Raw genomic sequence first — 21,208 nt, 5'->3', positions numbered from 1 at the left:
TGGTTCGACAACATTTTAAAATATTAAGAATTTTTAGACCAAAAAATTATCAATTTATAATGACTAATAGTTGCAGCCCTGTAGCTAATCAATACCACCTCTAATGCATAAGTAAACAAGAAAGTCATAACCAACATAACTAATTTCTCTATAAATAAATAGACCTTGTATACCTTTAAATTGAAAATAAAGAGGTATGCTGACCACAAAATTTTTACGAAATGATGAGAAATAAAAGAAGTTTATATACAAATTTCAACAGTCACCCACAGTTTCCACACATTCACACACACGCATACTCATAAGAACATTATTTAAATTCAGGGACAGCCAAAACCACTGTAACTGGTGGATATGCACGCACACAGATCTTGATGAAAGGTTTGGTATGTTGTGTAATGCCTCGGCAGCCTCAGCTTCTCAAAACACGTGGAGGAGGTGGGAAGTGCAGCCTCCACCACTTCCACCTTCATCTCTGTGGTGGGCAACTCCCACCCTATCCAGAACTTTATGAGGCTCTTTAACTCAACTGGAGACGCTGCGTACAAAAAAAAAAAAAAGAAGCTGGTCAGACAACAAACAATCTGCTGAACCGACGTCGTTCTTCAGAGGTTCGAGAAATCACTGTTAAAACAGCCTAAGGTACCATTTTCGATAAATGTTTTCAAGTAGGCAGTAACTCGATCTACGTCCATGATGTCGGAGTCGTCACCCTCTTCTTCTCTGAAGCCCTCGAAAAAGACCGTCACATTCAAAGGCCATGTGATGCAATCCAAGATCATCTGAAATCACATGTAACTTTTTTAAAACTTTTTTTTAAAGTATATTTTTTGGGCTTTTATGCCTTTAATAGACAGGACAGCTGAAGAGAGACAGGAAGCATGGGAATGACATGCAGTATAGGGCCGTCTGATGCGGGATTCAAACCGGGGCCCACTGCAGCGAGGACTGTAGCCTCTACATCGGGTGCCGGCACAACCCACTACTTCAATTTGATGTTTAGGCAAAGCAAAAGTTTTAAGCCAAAAATAATGTTTAACTTAATTTTGTGTGGGTGTATTAGGAGATTTTCAGATTTTGTGACTGTCAGGTGAGCTGCACAAAATTTAAAAGAAACGTTTTAAAATCCGTATGTCACTTGGAGATTGAAAATAAAAAACAGAATCTCTTGGCTGAACTGTCAACATGTTGCATTGTGGGTAATGTATAATAGGATAAGTGGATTAAAAGAGACAATATCTCTGCATGAGTTTTGTTTAAAACAAAAATCCAGAAAACACTATTTGCATAAAGTTGTGTATACGGGATCAGTTTTAGTTTGCTCTTCAGTACCTGAGGAGTGAGCTGTGCCTCTGATTCTCTGGGAAACAGGATTGGGATTACGTCTCTTCTGTGAGTGAGAAGCGGCCACAGTCCGGTCTCTTTTAAACCTTTTCGCAACTGATTGATTTGAAGCCTTGTTTGTTCAATAACCTGCAGCAGAGGAGAAAAGGTAACACAACACAAAATAATTAACTGGCAAATCCTGTCTGCGGAAGATAATGAAGTGATGTGTTGATTCTCTGGTCTCTGCCCATTTCTATAGGCAGCGATTAAATGTGTTCTCATGTAGCTCATTTAATGATGCCAAAAAGTAGCTGTATATAAATGAGTAAGTACTCATTACTATTGGCATATGTGAGTGGCAAATGCCCTTTGCATTGACTACTGGGTACTGTATAAATGACTATGAATGTCTGTCAGTAGAGAAGTGGCTCTGACCAATTCTAAAGAGAATTTGAAATTATGTTCTCTATAAGAGAGAAATGCTCTTTAGAATATTCTTGTGGCAGTGAAATAATTTGATCAAATGATGGAGCCTTCAGGGTGTTCAGCACGAGTGTGAGGAAATGAACATGGGTTAAGAAGCTAAAGCAGAGAAAATATAGAAATAACTTTTGACATTTACAGCATGAAAGAGAATCTTCTGAGACAGCCATTTCCTGTTGGTGGCATTTGGTGCTGGCAGGTTCCACGAGAGGCAGAGCTGATGGACGTGGTCAAGTTCTTTTAATTCAGTGTCTCCGTCAAGCTGGAATAAAACACAATTGGAAATGTGTTTATTCCATTACGAGGTCAAATTGAGTGCAATGGTGTGTTGCTAATGTGACACGTTAACCTCATTTAAACTCCCTTCTCACCATTTTGACTGCGTCGCGGATGTCGAGGTCAGGACAGTCTCGTATCATCACAGGAGTCGTCTCCAGCGAACCATCAAAGAGAGTGTGCATATTGGTTGGGCTGAGTCCTGGGAAACTTGGGCCGTCGTGCAAGAAGGAATGTCCGATCATCCGGCCGGCGATGGTGAACATGTCTCTGTCGAGCAGTTCATGTGTAACTGAGGGAATTAGGTGATCGCGCTCACCTTCGAAGAGTTTCGTGATGGCTGCATTTCCTGTAAAGTTGAATTAGGAGGTTAATGATTAAAGGATTCATTTTTTTAAATAATGTTTATTTCAATTCTGCAAATTAGCTACAATATAACAGAAGGTGATTAGTGCTGCAGGTAACAGTTCACCACAGATTAGTCTCTCAATGATTTTCTTGACTAATCAGTTAATCATGAGTTAATCAGTCGACCATAATTGATTGGTCTCTTCCTTCTATCCATTATCTGCACCCCTTATCCAGTAAGCGCTGAGGGGGAGTTTTAGCCAATCCCAGCTAAGATTCGACGAGAGGCAGGGCACCTCCTGGACAGGACGCCAACATACAGAGACAAATAACCATTCACACGTAAGAACATTCACACGTAAGAACAATTAAGAGTGTTTGATTTAACATACAATATGTAACTTGGGCTGCTTGGCATCTCTCAATCAAAACCATAACAAGATACCTAGTTTGATGGCATTGCGAAGCAGAGTGGGATCATGGGAGTTTTTGTCTTCGCCACCATTGCTGATAAAAATCTACCTGATGTGGCACAAGTAATGTTGACAGATGAGGTCATGCAGTGAAGTTGCATTCACATTACTTAGCAAACAGCAATGAGCTAACTGGCTAGCAGTGTGTTTTTCCCTCTTATGTTGTTTGGCCCGGAAGTTATATCAGGTCGGCTTATATAAAAGCTTATATGAAGCTAAATGAAACCTCCTGTTACCTTGAATGAAATTGGGGATCTCTCTGGATTCAAATATTGAGGATAATGGAAAGTACACAACTATGTAACATAGTTCAAGTTGTTTTCAGACATTTGAATGAAGACTTGTTACATATATCTTTAACCTAACCCCAACCTGCAGGTCTGTGAACCAGGAGGAAGCAGGAGAAAACCCATGCGGACCTGGAGAGAACATGCAAACTTCACATAAAGACCCCTGAGCGGTCTCGCTGTTAGATGACTGTGCTAACCACTGCAGGGACTGGGATCCCTAACCTGGTATATTTGTTCCCTATTGTGTCAGTTACTGCTGTTGTTGTGAGTGCATGCTGTTGTTTCTTACCTAGGTTTATATGGAATCCTCCTATAAGCTTGCAGATCACTGTCGACATCATGTGACGGTTGACTCCACTTCCTGTCGCCACATCACCTGTGGACACATCCACATATTTTCTATTTTTAGCAAAAATTGCTTCTTTTAACCTGTGACGCTTATTTATCTCAAGAGTGACTTTACCTTGAAGTTTGCACTGAAGTGGCGATGCCCACTGGATGTTGTCTCTCTTGTAGAAAGCCACCAAATCTTGGTCTTGCTCCTGCTTGTCTTGTCTTATGTCCACACACAGAAATAGATCTTTTGAATCTTTGTTGTTGTGAAGAAGTTCTTGGCAAAATAGCCGCCCAGCATGTTTTGGGTCTGACACTGTTCTCCATTTAGAGACTGAACCAAAATAAGAGCAAAACATGAAAATTTGAAATATCCCAGACACAAAAATGGAAAAAGACAATTTTAGAAGATCTTAGATTTAAGGAGCATATCCTGCCTGTGGTCTTTCTTGAAATGTCCTCAGCTCCCTCCATATTTCTGTATGTATTGATCAGATCCATCTTAGAGAAAACAATGGATAAGGTACAGGACTGATAGTGAATGATGTGACAGTCCTGTGAGAGAACAAGTCTACAAACATGTCAAAATGCAGGGCTGTTTAAGAGGTGTTCTGCACTGCAGCTTGTCTTGACCCTTAGGCAAGAGGGAAAAAAGAGTCACTTCAACTCCTTAATTAAAGAAGCCTTTTGGAGCAGAGGTGAAAAGAACCTCAAACAAAGTCCAGCTGCCTTCATCTAGCACTAAGAAATGCTCCTTAACTTCTGAACAGTTTGGATTTGACTATCACCCAAACAATGCTGCTCTTCTGTGTACGGTACTTTGCTTTTGACTTTTTGGAAAAGGAAAGAATTTTGTTACTAAACATTGTTGTTAAATATATATACATACTGTTCCCCCTAAAGCTGTAAACTTTTAAAATGTATTTATTGAAATGAATACTCTTCAAATATTTAGAAATAAATAGACCTAGTTTAGTTTCCTGCAGATTATTCAGCAGAAAAATGTCTCTGTCAGAGTAATAGTAAGAATCGTCTTTATGATGTCAGTAGGAGGCAGTTTCACTATTCAGACTACATTAAGAAAGGGGTGTGGCTTTGAATGTTAAGCAGTCATCACCTGATTCAATAATCAATATATAATGAAGTTTTCCTTTTGGAGGACAAACTACTTGCTTAACATTTAGGTTTTTCTGTTCAGTCATAAATAAAGATACATGAGCAGGAGAATAACATGGAAAAACAAACAGCAGCTACAGTTTCTGTTGCTTACCTGTGAAGATCCGTGACGCTCTCCTCTCCACGTCCCCTGTGTTTGCTGTCAGCGCTGTTATTGGGGCTGGGTTGGAATTCAAGCTCCTAGTGATCTAAGCTGGTTTAACTTGTCGGTACAGGTATCGTAAAAGCAGGGCTCTAGACACTTTGCCTGAGGCTGTTACATTTTTTTTTTTTTTTTTAATGATTCTTTTTAAAGGACAGTCAACATTCCTTCTGCTTAGAGCTGGGCAGTATGGTTCAAGTCAATGTAGCAGAATATTCCTCCAGTATCCCCCCTTTTTTCTTTTTTTTTCTATCACAATTTATTTATTAATTATTTATAATTAAATTGAAATATCAATTAAATATCAATTTTTCCCTTGCGGGAAAGTTGTGGGTTTAGAGGATGAGATAATTGAGGTCAGCTGATCAAGGTTGAGAGAAGTTGTCTAAATGAATAACAGGATTCTCAGTTGTTTCTGATTATCTTTCAACCATGATTTGACCCCTCCATCATGGCCATACAGTGCCCTTGAATTGAATCAAGCTGCACCACATTGCACTTACTCATAGATATCAGTTCTCTACATGTGCCTGATTGTATTCATCAAGATCCATGATTTATTCCCATGTCCAATCTCAAGTGAAAGTGATGGCCCATCCATTTTAATAATTCTTTCATCGGGATCAATTGAGCAGATTTTGTGTAATCCTGCTTTCAGACAAACAAACAAACAAACAATCAATCCACCCACCCAGCAAACAGACAGACAGACAAGGGTGAAAACAAACATCCTTGGTGGCAGTGGTAAAAATGCCAATAAGGACCTAAACCATGGACTTGAAAATTAGCATGAAGTTGAAGTTAATGTGTTGATCCAACATCCATTTTGAAATGGTTCATCGCGTCCTTTTATTTTCAGCAAGCATCTCTGTTCATGTTTGCATCAACTGTTTTTTATGGGCTTATCTCTTATCCCTATCCATAATGGAGGTATACATGGAGTCACACAAAGGGCATTAACAACATTGACCTTGATTTGTGTGCTTGTCAAATGCTTTTGTGAAGTTTTGCAGCAGAAGAAAATTGCTAAATATTCTGTGTAAATTTGATAGGACACACATTTTTACAAGTTTTGTACACCAAATTCAAGCCTGAGCTGACCAACCAATCAGCACATTTCCTGCTCATCATCCAGTCACATGAACGTCTTCATGCAAATTCAAGCCTGCGATTTAGTTTCCCTTAAGCTTGTTCAGGAGCCAGAAATCCCACGGCAATTTATTCTGAAATTGCATTTTCTACTTGGATACGAACAGCGAACTGGTGACTTCCTCTCAGCTGAATCAGCCTCTTGTGAATCACTACTTCTTCTTGTGTTTGTGTGTTTGTTTTCCCATCGCAACAACGCTACACATCTGAGGTCCCGTGTTCCAGACGGGCAACATGTACCCCTCCCTCTGCCCCCTTCACCCCTGCCCCAGATGCCCCATGGGATGACTGTAACACAAGTGTCCCATTGTCACAACAGCGCTCGTCAGGGTCTGTGTCTCATGGGGGTGGACAGGCCTTAGGGGGACATCAGAAGATTAGTTATGACATCAACCCCCTCCCCACACAACACACACGCTGCAGCCGCTTGCACGCTCCTACCCATAATCCATCTGTTACGAGTCACTTCCCGTTTCATTGAGCCACTGAGTCAAAGCAACAGATCATCTCAGTGTGTTTTTGTGTTCGTATTTGACTTCGGATTGTTAGTCCTGCTTTGGTATCACACATTTAAATCCAAAACTACTGGGAGCTGGAATAACTGGAGCGAGACTGTGGCATCGGTGTGAGTATTTGGGAATATTAATAAAGTGAGTATGGGCAATTGTACTGTTTGTTCGTGTAAGTGGGGGGGAAGAGAGTGGGGGCGTACACCATGTGTCCTTTATATGTGGGGGGAAGTCTTATGCTCTCTGGGTAATGTACTGTGTACTAATAGCATTTATCAATTCATCATGGCTGGCTGATCAGCTGATGTATTTATTTACATTTAACTGGACATTCTTTCCATTATTTATGATTCTCTCATGCAGACAAAGTCAAGTGCTAGCGCGGCCAGTCGAGGCCTGATCAATACGTGATCAGCCAGAGAGCTCTGAGGCTGCACTTAACCACAAGATCAAATCTGCGAGGAGCCTCTGACACTCACAGTAAGAGAAACACACGTCCTGATTGTCAGTAATAACCTTATAAACAAGAATTAAAGGTGCTGATTGTATGTCTTAATCATGGGATAAAACAGACATATTATTGTGGTTTATGCACTGTTGTCTTCATTAAATATTCAGCAGCCACTGTCCCTGATGTCAGTGTGTCAAACTGTAAGCAAGCTCAGCTGAAATATGAGAAGAGAAACCTGACAGGGAAATGGAGAAAGAAGAAGATTCAGAGAAAAACAAGAGGTTGTTAAGTTTAGTTTTTTTTATTCTTTTTGTTAGGTTTTTTATGCATAACACAGACATCTTAAAATAAGGATACATGTATTCTGGGACGAATACACAAATACAGGGGCACACAAATACAAAATAGTAATATCTTCTTTGTAAAAGTCAAATGATAGTTAAAATGAATAACTTGATTAGCTTTTGTTTTCTCTTTCTTTCAGTCCCTGCACTGAGTCTCATGCTGTTTCACTCAAACAGTTTCCTCTATTCGCACACGTGAACCAATGAGATATTTTTACTGTCTGTGGTATGTGAAGACAGACAGGTAATCTGTAGGAGCTGGGTTCAAGGTCAGATGTGGGCTGTATAGTGTTACCCCATATATCAGCTGGTAAAAGATGTCAGCGGTGGGTTTATTTTGCACAAGATGATTTCTCCTTTATTTCCCTCCCTCGCTCCACCTCTTCCCTTTCCATTAGAGGTGCGGGACAAATTAGAGGAGTGATGGATGAGCTGCTCCTCCTTCATGGTGCTTCTTCCCGCAGGCACAGTGTTTAGGCACGTCTTCATTTGTCGTCAGTTTATCTATCATCAGCATATCTTTTTTTTATTTCATCCTGCTTTCTCTGACCACCAATTAGACCTTGAAAGCTGATGGTGGGTTTGGGCTTTTCACATTTGTGGCTGCATCTTCTTAATTACCATGTATTACTCAAACTAAACATGCAGCCAAGCACAAGTTCACACACACATGTACATCTCTCTATAGTTGTGAGGACACTCATTGCCATAATGCATTCCCTAGCCCCTTAGCCTAAACTTATCTATTATAGCTAAATGCCTAAGCCTAACGTAAACCTAATTCTAACCCTAACCCTAACACCAAGTCTTAATCCTCAAACAAGCCTTTGAAATTTTGAGGACCAGCCAAAATGTACTCACATCAAAATGTCTGCACAAAAATTGGCCCTCATAACTATACATAGACACACACACACATACAAACCACACTCATCCAGCTAATGGACCAGCCTGTCTCTGCTTTAGCTGGGCTTGTATTTCACCTCAGAGAGGGAGGGAGTTCAGCCAATAGATCCATTACAGAGAGAGAGAAACAGAGAGAGAGAGAGAGAGGGGGGATAGAGACTGTGATGAGGGGAGGAAAAGGGGGACGAGCGGGGCGGGGATACGGATGCAGGCGTACTGCGGCAGCAGCAGAGCGGCATGACGTGATAGAGGAGCGGAATGACAGACACACACACACACAAATGCACATGCTCGCAGCTCAGGGGGTCTGCCAGGCAAAAGTAGACAGAGGCGAGAAGCACTCAGCAGCATACAGATAGAGACAAACTCACTTGATGCTTTGCATCCTGATGCACGCAGAGGGTGAGTACAGCCTTGTGCTTATTTTACAGTTAGTGTGTCATATTTGTCTTCAGGCATGTGTTGACTTGACTTTTGCTGCGTATTTGTGAGAATTTGTGTCCTCTCCATCTGTGATTCATTGAACAAATGAATGAAAACCCTGCATCTCGATCTGTGAACATGTTGACAGTTGTGTCACAGTCAGCAGCCAAACGGAGAGATGGCAGCGGAGTGAAAGAGAGAGGCAAAGGGACTGAAAGGCAGAGCTTAAGTGGGATGAAAAGAGGTGGAGAGGGGATGGGAGAGGTGGGGGTATCCTATAACCAGGGGTGACATGATGTGATCAGCCTGAGTCAGCAGAGGGGCTGTATGACTCATGCAACATACACACTGTGCATCTAAAATCAATGTGTAGAGAGTGATGTAGAGCAGTGAATCAGAGAGGAGGGAAACTGTGCACACATGTTTATACTGTTGGTTGTCTGGTTGTACTCTGTCCTGTTTAGTTTGTGGGTGCTTGTGTTTGTATCAGTATACTCACTCCTGTAATGAGCACATCTGGAATGTGTGTGTGTTTGTGTGTGTGTGTGTTAGATATGCATCATTTTCCTAGTTTGTGAGTGATTCGCTGGATGCACTGAAAACCTTGTGACTAGCAGTCTGGTTTATTTTTTTCTACTTCAGTTAAAGTAGAGAAACCTCTTCAGTGAATTAACAGTTTCATAGCCCATTGTGTGACATGACAACAAGGAGTTTACGACACTACTACTTTTTTAGGATGACAGAATATGTGTCACTGTGAGGTCACTGTAAATTTCCATCTGGGTCACTTGACTCATAGTAACATCAGCCGTGTTTGAGCGTGCGTTTTTCTGAGGTTTTTCATTGAAATTGACATCGAAAGTGAGTCACTTTAGTACGAGGCCCGCTGATTGGGTGGAAATGTCATTCCTGTTTGTAACAGCTTCCTGTCCTGGTGAATGGTGAAGCGGTGCGGACCAATGGGAGGGCAGCGGTGAGGATGCAACAGTGATCCAGGAAAAAGCAGCCCATTGTTCCTGGGACGTCGGAGAAGTGTGACCTCCCTCCCTCCTGCCGGCTCTGCCCGCTCAACCCATCCGCTCACTGAAGGACTCACGACCCCAGTGACAGGTTAGATATTGACGATATATTATATTGATGATCTGACACATCTGACATTTCATCGTTAGCAGCTTTTATAAGCTTCAGAAGCTGTTAACTTTTATGCTGCTGTGTTTTCTAACATGTTTTTCCAGAGTGTTTTGGTACCACTCAGTGTCACATGAATACTGTAACACGATGTATGACACACATTATTGCTCGTGTTTATGCTGTTGCCATTTCAGATGTAATTACATTCACTTATTATCAACTTTCCAAACTGGGACACAAACACATGCACTGCTGATGTCCCTCAGTTTACACAGAGAGGTCTGTGCTGCCACCTCAGTTATTGATTCTGTGATGAGTCAGAGAGTGTTCATCACAAGGCTCACCCTTGTGTGTGTGTTTGTGTGTGTGTTAGAGAGAGAGAGAGAGAGGTTTTGATGTTTATTTGATCAGAAAAATCTCAGAAAAGCTGAAGTATTAAACTGTGATTAGGAAGTTATCGTCCACTGCCAGCTGCCACGCTGCCCTTCATTTTTCTCTCCTTGAAAGAATTACACACCTAAATTCTTTGTTGTCTATGACTGAAGTTAAAAAACATTTTAACAACTCAGTAAGCTCAGCTCCTGAATGTTTGGAGAGAGGTGGAAAATGAAAAAGGATAGTATGAGATGTAGAGAAATCAGTGTCCATTCTGGTGTAGTTTCCTCCATTATCCAGGAGATGTCAGTACAAAGCTTATAGAGTGAAGGGACTGGTCAAACAAAGTGTTAAGAGTTATCATTTTTATTATACTCAGCTGCAAGAAAAAACAGTAAATCATTATTCATTTTAAGTGTATTATTGGGAATTAAATTTTATTGTTTGTGTTTTTTGTGGCCTGATTCTTTTTTTTTTTTATCATTAGTTAAATACCTAATTAAGGTATTTTTCTAATGTCACAGAAGCATGTCATGTTTTTCAGCCTAAATGTTCTTAGTCATTTTATGGAGTCAATTTTACTGTACAACATTTCTAATAATTGATTCATTGACAAAAAAAATAACGGAGAGTTTCTAGTTTAACACTGTTGCTTCTCTCTGGTATAACTCACTGTGAATTCAATTCCTCTGGAGTTTGGATTGTTTATCAGGCAAAATAAAAAGCTATTTTAAAAAGTCACCTAGTTTTTGTAACTGTGATTGGCATGTTTTTCAATTTCATGACATTTTAAGAACTATTATTGTTAATGATTTATCAATACATCAAGACAAAAACGACATGATACAAAAATAATCATTTATTATTTTTCCTCAGTACTTGGCTAATTGAATTTAAAGGGGCTATTTTGCCATGGCGGAGATATGCGCTCCATTGAGTGCCATTCTAATTTTAAATGTGCTTTTTAACTGAGCTAGACTAAATGATCCTGTACATTTTTAGACTCCACAAATAACCAAACTCTCTCAACTAATTCCTTCAGCCTGACAAGAATCTAGACGTAAAGTGAAAGCATTAAGCCAACAATATAACCACTGTAGAGTCACTTACATAACAGAAGGATACAGAATGATCTTGAATATAACACATATATACAGTGAACACATGACACAGAGAATATACTACTTTGTGTGGAACAGGCTTGTAATGCAGGGAAACATCACGTTATCAGTGAGGGATTTGATTTGCAATTTTTTTCCAAGTTCCAGCTGCTGGGTTCAGTCAGCAGAAATGTCTTGTCTCTTTCTCTCTGGTTTCTCTCTTCATCTCTACACACACACACACAAACACACTAACATCCATCCCCTCCACCAGCTGAGCCTCTGTATGTCCGTACGTGGGCTGCAGTAGTACCAGTATGACCCCTGCGTGTCCCCCGGGGGAATAGCCAATTTCCATACAGATAGACACATAGCCAGACTGCACCTGTGCTCCTGGAAGCCCTTTACAGGAATTATATCAGACAGACAGAAATTCTGATGCTTATTAGTGACTCGACCTCCCAAGAGAACGAACAAGACTAAAGGAGACGGAGAGAAATGGAGGAGGGGGGAGGTAACGGGAATTATGAGGAAGAAGAATTTAGAGAGCGAAATGAGGATGGATGATCACATCTGTCTCTGTTTACCTTCTGCTGCATCACCACTGCTGTATGCTGCTGCTGCACATTAGCATTGACTCAGATATGATAGAGCACCAGACCTTGGCAAAACACCAGCTCTCCATTTTCTGTGTCAGTGTGTCTCATATTGTAAAAACGTGAGAGGAAGGAAACTACAGACACACTTTGCTTTGTAAGAACAGAAACATTATTTTTGGGAATGTTTAGAGTTGTTGGGCTGCAGGAGTTGGCCTCTTTCCACTGCAGGGATTCTGTTTGTGGAAAAATGTGTGTGTCTGTGTCCTCTACATCACACTGAGGGCAATGCTGTGATTAGATGCACAGTCAAATAATCCATTATGTCATCCATGTGACTTTGACGGCTTAGTTTGATACATCTCTGCTTTACTAAAGGCAGCTTCCCAAGAAGTCAAGAAGTCTTTGGCGGCAAAGTTTCTGCTTTTTAAGATGTGCCAAGTAGGGCTAACCGTTAAATCTGTGTATTTGTGAGTGTGTATACTTGTAATACTCAAATCTACTTACAGTATACTGGACTGTTCCAAAGCAAATACGAGAAGTAGAAATTAAAAAGGAAAAATGTAGAATATATATTTCGAGGCATGTATTTACTTTAATTATGTATGAAAATGAGAGAGGAGCAGCTGTTGACTGCACATCTGGGTGGCTAGAGCAACATGATCTGTTCACGATGTTTAGTGACACAGTCATAAAAGTGTAGGTAAAGTATTTTTCACTATAAAACCTTTAGAGGGTCTTTAACAGAACTATGAGGAACATTTTATAATCAGATCTTTTCTCAGACTGGAGATCAATATTGTTCATGTCCACAAGACTGAAATAAGATTTATTTTGTTGACTTGCATACTCACATTATTAAAAATGTTTCCAACAAATCCAGAGAATGGTTTTATTTAAGGAAACAGGATGTTTCATTTTGGTCGCCTTTTAATTGCATCATATCCACTTTATCTGTGGCTTTGCCCGTCTCTGCTGTAACTTCCGGGGTAAACAATGATGAAGGAAAAACACATCGCCAGCTAGTTAGATAGTCTGATGTTTTTTCCATTCACTGTTTTGGTCACGTGAATAAAAGTTTAAAACATTACCTCATCTGTAAAAATGATTTGTGCCTGAGATAAATGTTCATCTCCAGTGGTGGTGAAGACAACTCCCATGATCCCACACTTCTTCACAATGTCATCAAGCTATGCCTTTTGTTTTGTTTTGATTGAGATAACCCTAGCGGCAGAAGATACTTATTGTAAGTCTAATACTTCAGTTCCAAACAAATTGTTCATCACAATTATAATGTGTGACTTACACATTCAAATAAATGGTTAGATTTTTTAAAAATCTAGTAACTGCAACATGAGATTCTGATGTTTTGTGAGAGTTTGCAAATAGTTTTTCAACAAACTATAATCTTCCCTCTCATTCTGCACCTCCCCTCCTTTTTCCAACCTCACACCCTCGCTCCCTGCAGCAGAGCAGAGAAACAAAGTTAGATTATATGATTGTACGTGATGTTTCAACTGAACAACATTTCTCCACTGTGGTTTATGTAGAACAGAAGGGCACAACAAATCTCTGCAGGTTCCTTCTGAGTGGGACAACAAGAAAAGTAACAAACAGGTGGAGAATGATCCCATACTTCTGTGTGTGTGTGTGTGTGTGTGTGTGTGTGTGTGTGTGTGTGTGTGTGTGTGTGTAAAATCAGTTATTTGAGCTGCTGGAAGTTGCTGTGAGCTTGTGTCTGTGTGTGTGAAACTGTTTACTCATGGCAGACAAATCAGATTGAAGATGCTCCGTGCTTGGCTGTAAATAAGCTGAACTCCACCACTCACTTTGTCATATGTACTTGATTCACACACTCACATACCACAGATGTTTACTCTGATCTGCGTTGAGAACAGCCAGTACTACTTTACTGGATTAGATTTATCCATAATGGAACTTTAGTGTATCAATCGATAGTTAATGGATAACCAAATTTTGCTGTCGTGACTCATAGTTTCAGTGATGTCGATGTGCTTTCAAAGTTAAGCACCCACTTTACATTCCAACTGTTTGTCTCATAATGTCTCTCCCCTTGTGTTTCAGGTATGAGTGGGGGAGTCAATGTGAAGTCGGCCCCTCGAGGGCCCCCCTCGTCGGGAATCCCTCTCCCACGTAGCCTGTTGCCCTCTTCCCCCAAAGCAGACCCTCGCCACCGGGCTAGTGACCTGCCCAGGCCCTCAAGTCAAACTCCTAAATACACTCCCACGCACACACCCACACAATCTCCTTCCCTCTGCCCACGGAGCTCCAGCATCCCTGGTCCTTCCTCCAGGGACATGCTGAAAGATGCTAACCTGAAAAGTCAACTCTTCCAGCGAACAGGAAATCGAACTTCTCCCCTGGTGTCCCGCTCTGCCTACAGCAGCCCACTGACCCAGCGGCGACCTCCACCACCACACTCCAAAGACACACTGGATCTTGGAAAACCTGCCCTGCCTCAAACCTCAACACAATTACCACATAATGGCAATCACAACAGAAACTCCTTCAGCAATAAGAACCAAGCATGGGGAGCCAGTAACCTGTGTCCACGGCAACAGTTCAGCACAGGCGACAACTACAACTCTAAAACGGCAACAGAGACCATGCCCAGGGGAGAAAATCCTCCAGAAAACCAGTCAGCCCATTCCACCATGTTAAACAACGGTAACCTCCGCCCCCCTCTCACTCAAACAAGCTATGAACACGCCATCAAATGTCGCAGCAACTCCATGAGCCAGTCAGATGAGGAGATGGGGACCTCTGAGGACAGCAGTCCGGCCTCCTCTCCCGGGCCCCTGCCACTGCCGCCCATCATGTTCACACTGCCCGGGACGTTGAAGAAGGATGTCGATACTCAGGAGCAAAACCTGGACAAGGATGCTGCGTCCACAGAGACACCAAGAGTCAACATGGCCACTGTGGCCCCCTTCAGCTACAGGTGAACACACACATCACACACACACAGGCAAGTTATCATGACTATGACTTCCATCATGAGCTCCCATTCTCTTGTCATCACATGATCACTCTCTTGTCTACTGACCCACTCATGCACTCACTCACGCACTCACACAGACTCACACACACTCGCACGCACGCACGCACGCACGCACACACACACACAGACACACAGACACACACACACACACACACACACACACACACACACACACACACACACACACACACACACACACAGACACAGACAGGCCCCCACTCTGGATATTAAAGATGAGCCCCCAGAGGCCTGTTTTGGCCATTTCAGTCTAATTCCTCTGTATATCTTCCAGTCATACATTTGTGTGCATGCATAGACACACTTGGTGTTTTCTGGAGCAGAGTTGATTGTTGCAGTGTCCTCTTGTCAGCCTCTGGGCTCCGTCGATATACTGCTGCCGTGTCTTCTACACCCACTATTATGAAGTGGGATGAAAACAAGAAGAGGGTTGGCCTTTCTAATTTTGTATGAATGAAAATAATCAATCCCTGAAGAATGAATCCGAGAGCAGAGAAATCTTTTCACAGAATTTGTTGTTATACTATATAGAAGATAAAAACTAAAATAAAAAGTTTAAGATGGGAGCTGACATTTTCAAGCTTCACCTTTCCTTTTATATGGATGGAATTATGTTCAGTGCTTTGTGCATCAGCAGCGATTTTACTTTCATGGAAAAATGAATGTGCCACATCTGGGAAAGGCCATTTTCTCTGAATGTTACACCCAGCAGCCTGTGTGTTTGATTATAATCAGTGGTATTGAGGTGATTTGCTTGTACAGTAACCAGTGTGCGATGGCTTTGTTGTGTCGTGTCGACAGGCTGCAGGTGCAGGATGGAGAGTTTTCAGTGGACGAGCTGAGTGACTGCTCATCTGGATCCATAGAAGTCTGCTGCGATGACCTCACACCAGGTTTGATGCACTGACACACACTTTGCAGAAATTACAATCATCATCAACTTCTCTCTGTCTCCACTGTACAAATCACGATGGCCATTTTTTTGGGAAGGCCAAGACCTCTTCTGGCAGGTATGAGTGCCTTTACTCTCAGCCAGACAAGTTTACTGTGACAGGGTCACAAACGGCGTCAGACAGGACATGCCAGCGGCCGAAATTTGGGTCTCATTGTGTAACCTGAATAGACTCAGTGAAGACTAAGGAACAAGCATTCTCTGTCTAAATGTGCGTCTGTCATGCTCCTCCTCATCATTCCTGAGGAGCCATGTCTGAGGTTAGGTGGTATCGCTTGTGTGTGTGTGTGTGTGTGTGTGTGTGTGTGTGTGTGTGTGTGTGTGTGTGCGCGTGCGTCGGCCTGGGGCTCTGCTGAGATACAGAGATGGATGGAGAGATGGGCTCAGGATGTTAAGATGAAGAAAGAAGACAGGGGTGATGTGGGTCAGTAATGGGATGAAATGGAAAACATCTCCAACTCGCTGCCGGCCAGTATCACGTGCATGTTGATTTTAGCCTCACCCGTGCACTGTTGGGGAGTTTGAACTCTTCCTCCCCTCATGCTTTCTCTCTATCTCTCTTCTTTTCTCTCTAGCTTCATTGACCTAAAAAGCCACACTCCCCACATGACCACCCTCCCTCCATCCCTGTACTTCTGAGTAATGGTTTGCTCAGTACCCACAGCCATTGTCATGCGTCTCCATTGTCGGTCTGAGTTTAGAGAGGCAGACATGCCTCAGAGATATGACTGTATCAGTGGCTTTGTGAGTCATTTTTATTTGTGGTGCTGCCTAGATGTGGAAGTTTCATGATTACATGTGTGTATTTTACTCTTCTAGGATTTACACATCATATGTACAGTGTATCCAGAGAGTATCAGAGCAGGTATGTCTCTCTCTGTATGGCTGTAATTTTTACATTGTGTTGCATTAAGCAATGATAACAGGCTTCAAGTTTCAAGGTTCTAGATCTTTCAATCTGTGCAATGAACACTGTGGGAATAGAAACCATTTTTTCTCTATATGAGTTGAGGGGCAATGTTGCAGCTCAGTGATCTTAGATACACAGACAAGGTCAAAGGTTGACACCTCCCTCTCTGGTTAATTTAAAATGTCATAATTATCTGCTCTTCAGTCAGGAAGGCTAAATAGTAGAATACAATTTTACACAATATGATCCTCCCTCTGCTACTGTTACATCGTAAATGATCAAATAATGCTGCCACTCTACTTTATTACTACTCTCTCTCTCTCTCTCTATATATATATATATATATTTATATATATATATATATATAAATAGTATTAGTGTTAAATTGAAATATTTCTTTAAGACCATCGTTGTTTTTTTTTAATTGAAGCAGCTAATGGAGTTTTTTTAAAACCATTCCTGACCAAATAACTTCAGGATCAGGGAGTCAGGTTGGACAGGAATAAAGACAAGGAGTTTATTTCCCATTTACTTCTCTATGAGCAATGCATGAAAAGCTATATGAGACAACATGTATTATTATTATTATTATTACAATTTATTTTATTGTTTTTCACACACAGTATGTCATGTCATAAAGAGTTTTGCTTTGACTTTTATGTTCTCTCTTCTATTGATCTGGCCTGTCAGTGTCAAAGTATAATTAACACATTTAGCCCTTTAAAAGCATATTGGAGGTTTCAAGCAGCTGGTTGTGGAGAGGAGGGAGCTGGTGGTCGACCAGTTCCAGTCTATAAAGGCCCCTGGCTGTCTTGTGACTATAGCTGTGGCCTTGTAATTGCTCCCTAGCAAGCATTAGACACAGAGCTAAAGTGTCTTAGACTCCTCTGAAGCTGCATTTACATGGAGGGTGGGCTGGCACCGTAATAACTGTAATTTAGGGAGTGGAGGAAGGGAGGGAAACAAGGGAGGAAGGCAGAGTTTTGGAGGAAAGGAAAAGAGGAGTGAGAGATGAAAAGAGGAGGCCAGCGAGGTCAGCGGGTTGATGGATTTTGGTTTTCGTAAGGTGGAAAGAGAACAAACGGCAAATGTGTGCAGGGAAATGAAAAAGACAGATTGAATGTTGGTTACACATTTCAAAGCTAAGGGCTCTGGTTGAACACACAAAGCCAGATCGTGATGTGATTTTGTTATGGTTCTCCCTAGTGACTCTGGTAAAAGAGTAGATTTCCCTAAACTGAATGTTTTCCATATGCTGTAATTCACATAGATCGAATCAGCAGTAACATAATCAGAATGGAACCGAAACCCTAATGAAGACCTGAACATTTTAAAGTGGCCGTGGCACCATGTGGTCTTTCAATTACGCCACTGACCTCCTGACCATGTCGCTCTCAGGAGAGGTGTATTTGAGCATGTGCTTGTGTGTCGTGTGTCGTGTGTGTGTGTGTGTGTGTGTGTGTGTGTGTGTGTGTGTGTGTGTGTGTGTGTGTGTGTGTGTGTGTGTGTGTGTGTGTGTGTGTGTGTGTGTGTGCGTGTGCACGTGTGCTGATGTATGCCTCTGTGACAGTAGACAGATGGTGTTTGAAAGATGAATGTGATGTGGACTGTGTATCAGTTTCCATCCCCCAGTGAGGGTCTGATATTCCTTATGGACACTCTTAAGTCCGCTCCCTCAGACACACTGCACCACACACACAAATTCGATGACATCATGTGACACTGACATTTACAAAATAAAACAAATCGTACAGTACAGGTGTGAGTTTGACATGTTATTGTAAAAGAAATGTGCTCCTTCAACACAGTCACACATACATCGATTATGGATTCCATGATTTGTTTCTCAAGGTGAAACAATGGTAGTGACCCATGAGTCAACAAATCACATAATGGTCCCAGTGCCCTTTATGTAATCTTTTATAATCTATTTTCAGTATTAGTTAAATGTAAGCTAATGCAGTCTAATGCATGAGTCCTGCACCAAGTCCTCCCTTCATGAAGGTTATAATTACCCCTGCCACAGAGGTGATGTTTTCACCTCTGTCTGTTTGGTTGTTTATTAGCAACAGTATGTGGTTGGATGTGGTTATGATTCAGGAAAGAAGATTTTAGTTTATATTTTCGTTGATTTCTCAGATCATTCATGGATTTTGATAAAATGATTCCGACCTGTTTAGTTAACTGATATTTATGAGTGTGTGCAGTTTGGTGATGCAAATACAACTCTGGATCTAGAGAATATAAATGTGGTTTCTAGGGGGACTCAGGTGCATTCACACAGATTGTAGTTTTTGATGAATTGTGTTGCGTTCTGCTGGCAGGTGTCATATTTTGTTCACCCCATTCATATCAATGAAGACAGGCTAAATAATAGCTTTATTTGGGAGCTGCCAGACAGTAGCACCGGAAGGCAGCTGTGTGCTGCAGTTTAATGGACGTGGGACAGTGAACCCACATGTGTTTATGTAGTGCTCAACAAAAACTGAACATCATAACCACCATGAAGGAAGGATTTATTGCAGGACTGCATTAATTTAATTTGGATTTGCCTTAATTATTATTTATGTGAAAACTGAAAAATAAAGAAATGACAATATAAACTGATTAAATTGATTTAAAAATGACTTAAAGTTTAATGTTTGCTTTGCTCAGGCTGACCGAGGGAATCACAGATAAATCAATATGCTGTGGTACAATGTTAGTACAATTCATAGTGCACACACACAGAGAACATGCACTTATTGTAGCAACTGTATCTTTTCCTGTTATAGTATATATTGTATATGATAAACAGAAAGTAGACAGTTCGAATATACATAAAAGACGAGTGTATTCAATGTAAATAACAATTTATATTATTATATTTAATTTTTTTTATAAAATATCAACATATACATTATCACACAGTATAAAAATACAGTTAATTTTGACTTGCTTCTGCAGAATACACTTTGTGGATCCTTCACATAAAGAACTAAATTCTGGAACAACCACATGACACTGACCCTCAAGCAGATAAACGACAAATCGTTTCGTAATGAAATCATGAAATCAGCTTGCAGTTTATAAATTTCATGTCCACCATCTCTTTAATGCCCCTGGACAGTTTAGTGCATATAGCATTTTGATAACCCCCTGGCTGCATCTACTCTTAGACAGTGCATAATCCTCTTTGGCCAATCTAATCAGAGACACATATGCCGGTTTGGCATTCGACAGTGATGAGTGGATTAGTAGCTTTGGGAAGATGATCAGACATAAGCGTGAACTAGATTATGGCCTTGCTCATCACCAGGAGTGGGACAGTAATCACTATTTAGACTTTAATGTCATGCCCTACTCTACAGTTGACCTTACCTTTGACCTGCCAAAGGTTCTGTAGTGCACAGCCAGGACAGCTGAAGTGGGGGCCCAGTAATTTATGGTGGGTTTAGAAATTAAATTTGATGGGGAGGACATCACTTAAGTGTGGGAACTGTACACTTGAATGCACATGAGCACACATGAGTAGGCTCACATACATGTGTGAAAAAACACAAATTCACACAGACTCATGTAGAAGCTCTTTTTCCCCCATCTGTGTAACACACTGTACCATCCAGCCCTTGTGTGGCAGTGCACTGAGACAGAGCCACCACCACCTCCTGAGAAATGTCCTCACTATCTAGGAGGTGCAACGTAATCGCTGCATGAGACAGAACACGAGAGGAAGGAGGAGAGGAAGGAGGAGAGGATGGAGGGATAAGGGTGAATTGAGGAAAGGGCAAATGAGTGCACATCACACACAAGATCTTTTTTGACCTCTGAGATGACTCCCAAAGCGGGGAGTGGAGTCATGGAGTCAGTCATGTGTGTAACCCCCTGTGTCTCAGTGGGACCACACACACACACACACACACACACACACACACACACACGTGGACTCACAGAGACATCTATCAAATTAATAAACCATGAACAATCAAGCACACACTCACATGCCAGAATATGAGCACATAACTTTAGGGATGGAGAGTTTTCCTAATTTTACTTGTATTTATCATATTCTGCTTTGTATTAATTTTTTTAATCTAACTTCTACTGAACATTTTATTCTTTTTCAATTGACAATCACACGAGCAAACACAAACACATGTTGATGATATCCATCTCACCACGCTGTAACCAAGCAACCAGCCTATGCAGCACAGCATTGTGGGATACCCCCGGGAAGTGTGCTGAGAATGTCAACGCTGCCGTGTCTGTAAGGGAGAGTCTACAAAGAGCGGTCCCTTTTAAAAACACACAAAAGCTGACAAATTCATTTTTTCCCCACTCACTTCATAAGTTTGTGCCTGATGTTTCTCAGCTCTGAGCTGTGAGAGATTCGGGATTCGCCCTGGGAGAGATTAACATTTGGGCCTGCGGGATCAGGAGTTGGAGTGACTGATAAACTGTTGTCATGCACAGCCTTTAAGTGGCTGAATTGCCCA

At 41.4% G+C, this 21,208-nt stretch overlaps 2 protein-coding genes across 9 annotated transcripts in view; one reads left to right on the top strand and one right to left on the bottom strand.

Moving 5' to 3' along the window:
- Positions 1 to 225: 225 nt before the first annotated feature.
- LOC109635129 (G2/M phase-specific E3 ubiquitin-protein ligase-like) lies at positions 226 to 4,870 on the bottom strand. Its single transcript, XM_069526042.1, has 8 exons — positions 4,800 to 4,870; positions 3,660 to 3,751; positions 3,486 to 3,572; positions 2,181 to 2,434; positions 1,949 to 2,071; positions 1,333 to 1,473; positions 647 to 782; positions 226 to 538 (listed from the first exon to the last, which is right to left on the bottom strand). The coding sequence occupies exons 3-8, from the start codon at positions 3,535 to 3,537 to the stop codon at positions 321 to 323; spliced, it is 924 nt and encodes a 307-aa protein (XP_069382143.1). The 5' UTR covers positions 3,538 to 3,572; positions 3,660 to 3,751; positions 4,800 to 4,870; the 3' UTR covers positions 226 to 320.
- A 1,623-nt stretch (positions 4,871 to 6,493) lies between these two features.
- nav1a (neuron navigator 1a) overlaps positions 6,494 to 21,208 on the top strand; it is an 83,036-nt gene continuing 68,321 nt past the window's right edge. For 4 of the 8 annotated variants that reach the window (XM_069526032.1, XM_069526031.1, XM_069526030.1 and 1 more), the window contains exons 1-5: positions 6,495 to 6,646; positions 6,869 to 6,985; positions 9,552 to 9,739; positions 13,917 to 14,793; positions 15,673 to 15,764. In XM_069526032.1, the coding sequence (XP_069382133.1) occupies positions 13,919 to 14,793; positions 15,673 to 15,764 (967 nt within the window). In that variant the 5' untranslated portion in view covers positions 6,495 to 6,646; positions 6,869 to 6,985; positions 9,552 to 9,739; positions 13,917 to 13,918. Of the gene's footprint in view, positions 6,647 to 6,868; positions 6,986 to 8,472; positions 8,609 to 9,551; positions 9,740 to 13,916; positions 14,794 to 15,672; positions 15,765 to 21,208 lie in introns of those variants that run through there. The other 4 variants (XM_069526027.1, XM_069526024.1, XM_069526025.1 and 1 more) reach the window with 3 other exon arrangements.

Source organism: Paralichthys olivaceus, chromosome 6 (genome assembly GCF_024713975.1).
Source record: "Paralichthys olivaceus isolate ysfri-2021 chromosome 6, ASM2471397v2, whole genome shotgun sequence".
NCBI classification, from domain to species: domain Eukaryota; kingdom Metazoa; phylum Chordata; class Actinopteri; order Pleuronectiformes; family Paralichthyidae; genus Paralichthys; species Paralichthys olivaceus.
The sequence above is the reverse complement of the archived record's forward strand: the minus strand, read 5'-3'. Positions and strand labels throughout refer to the sequence as shown.

Coding starts and splice junctions, on each gene's coding strand:
- LOC109635129 (XM_069526042.1), bottom strand. CDS start 3,537: ATGATGTCGACAGTGATCTGCAAGCTTATAGGAGGATTCCATATAAAC. Junction 2,435..3,485: donor AGGATTCCATATAAACCTAG/GTAAGAAACAAC, acceptor TCAACTTTACAG/GAAATGCAGCCATCACGAAA. Junction 539..646: donor GAAAACATTTATCGAAAATG/GTACCTTAGGCT, acceptor TTTTGTACGCAG/CGTCTCCAGTTGAGTTAAAG.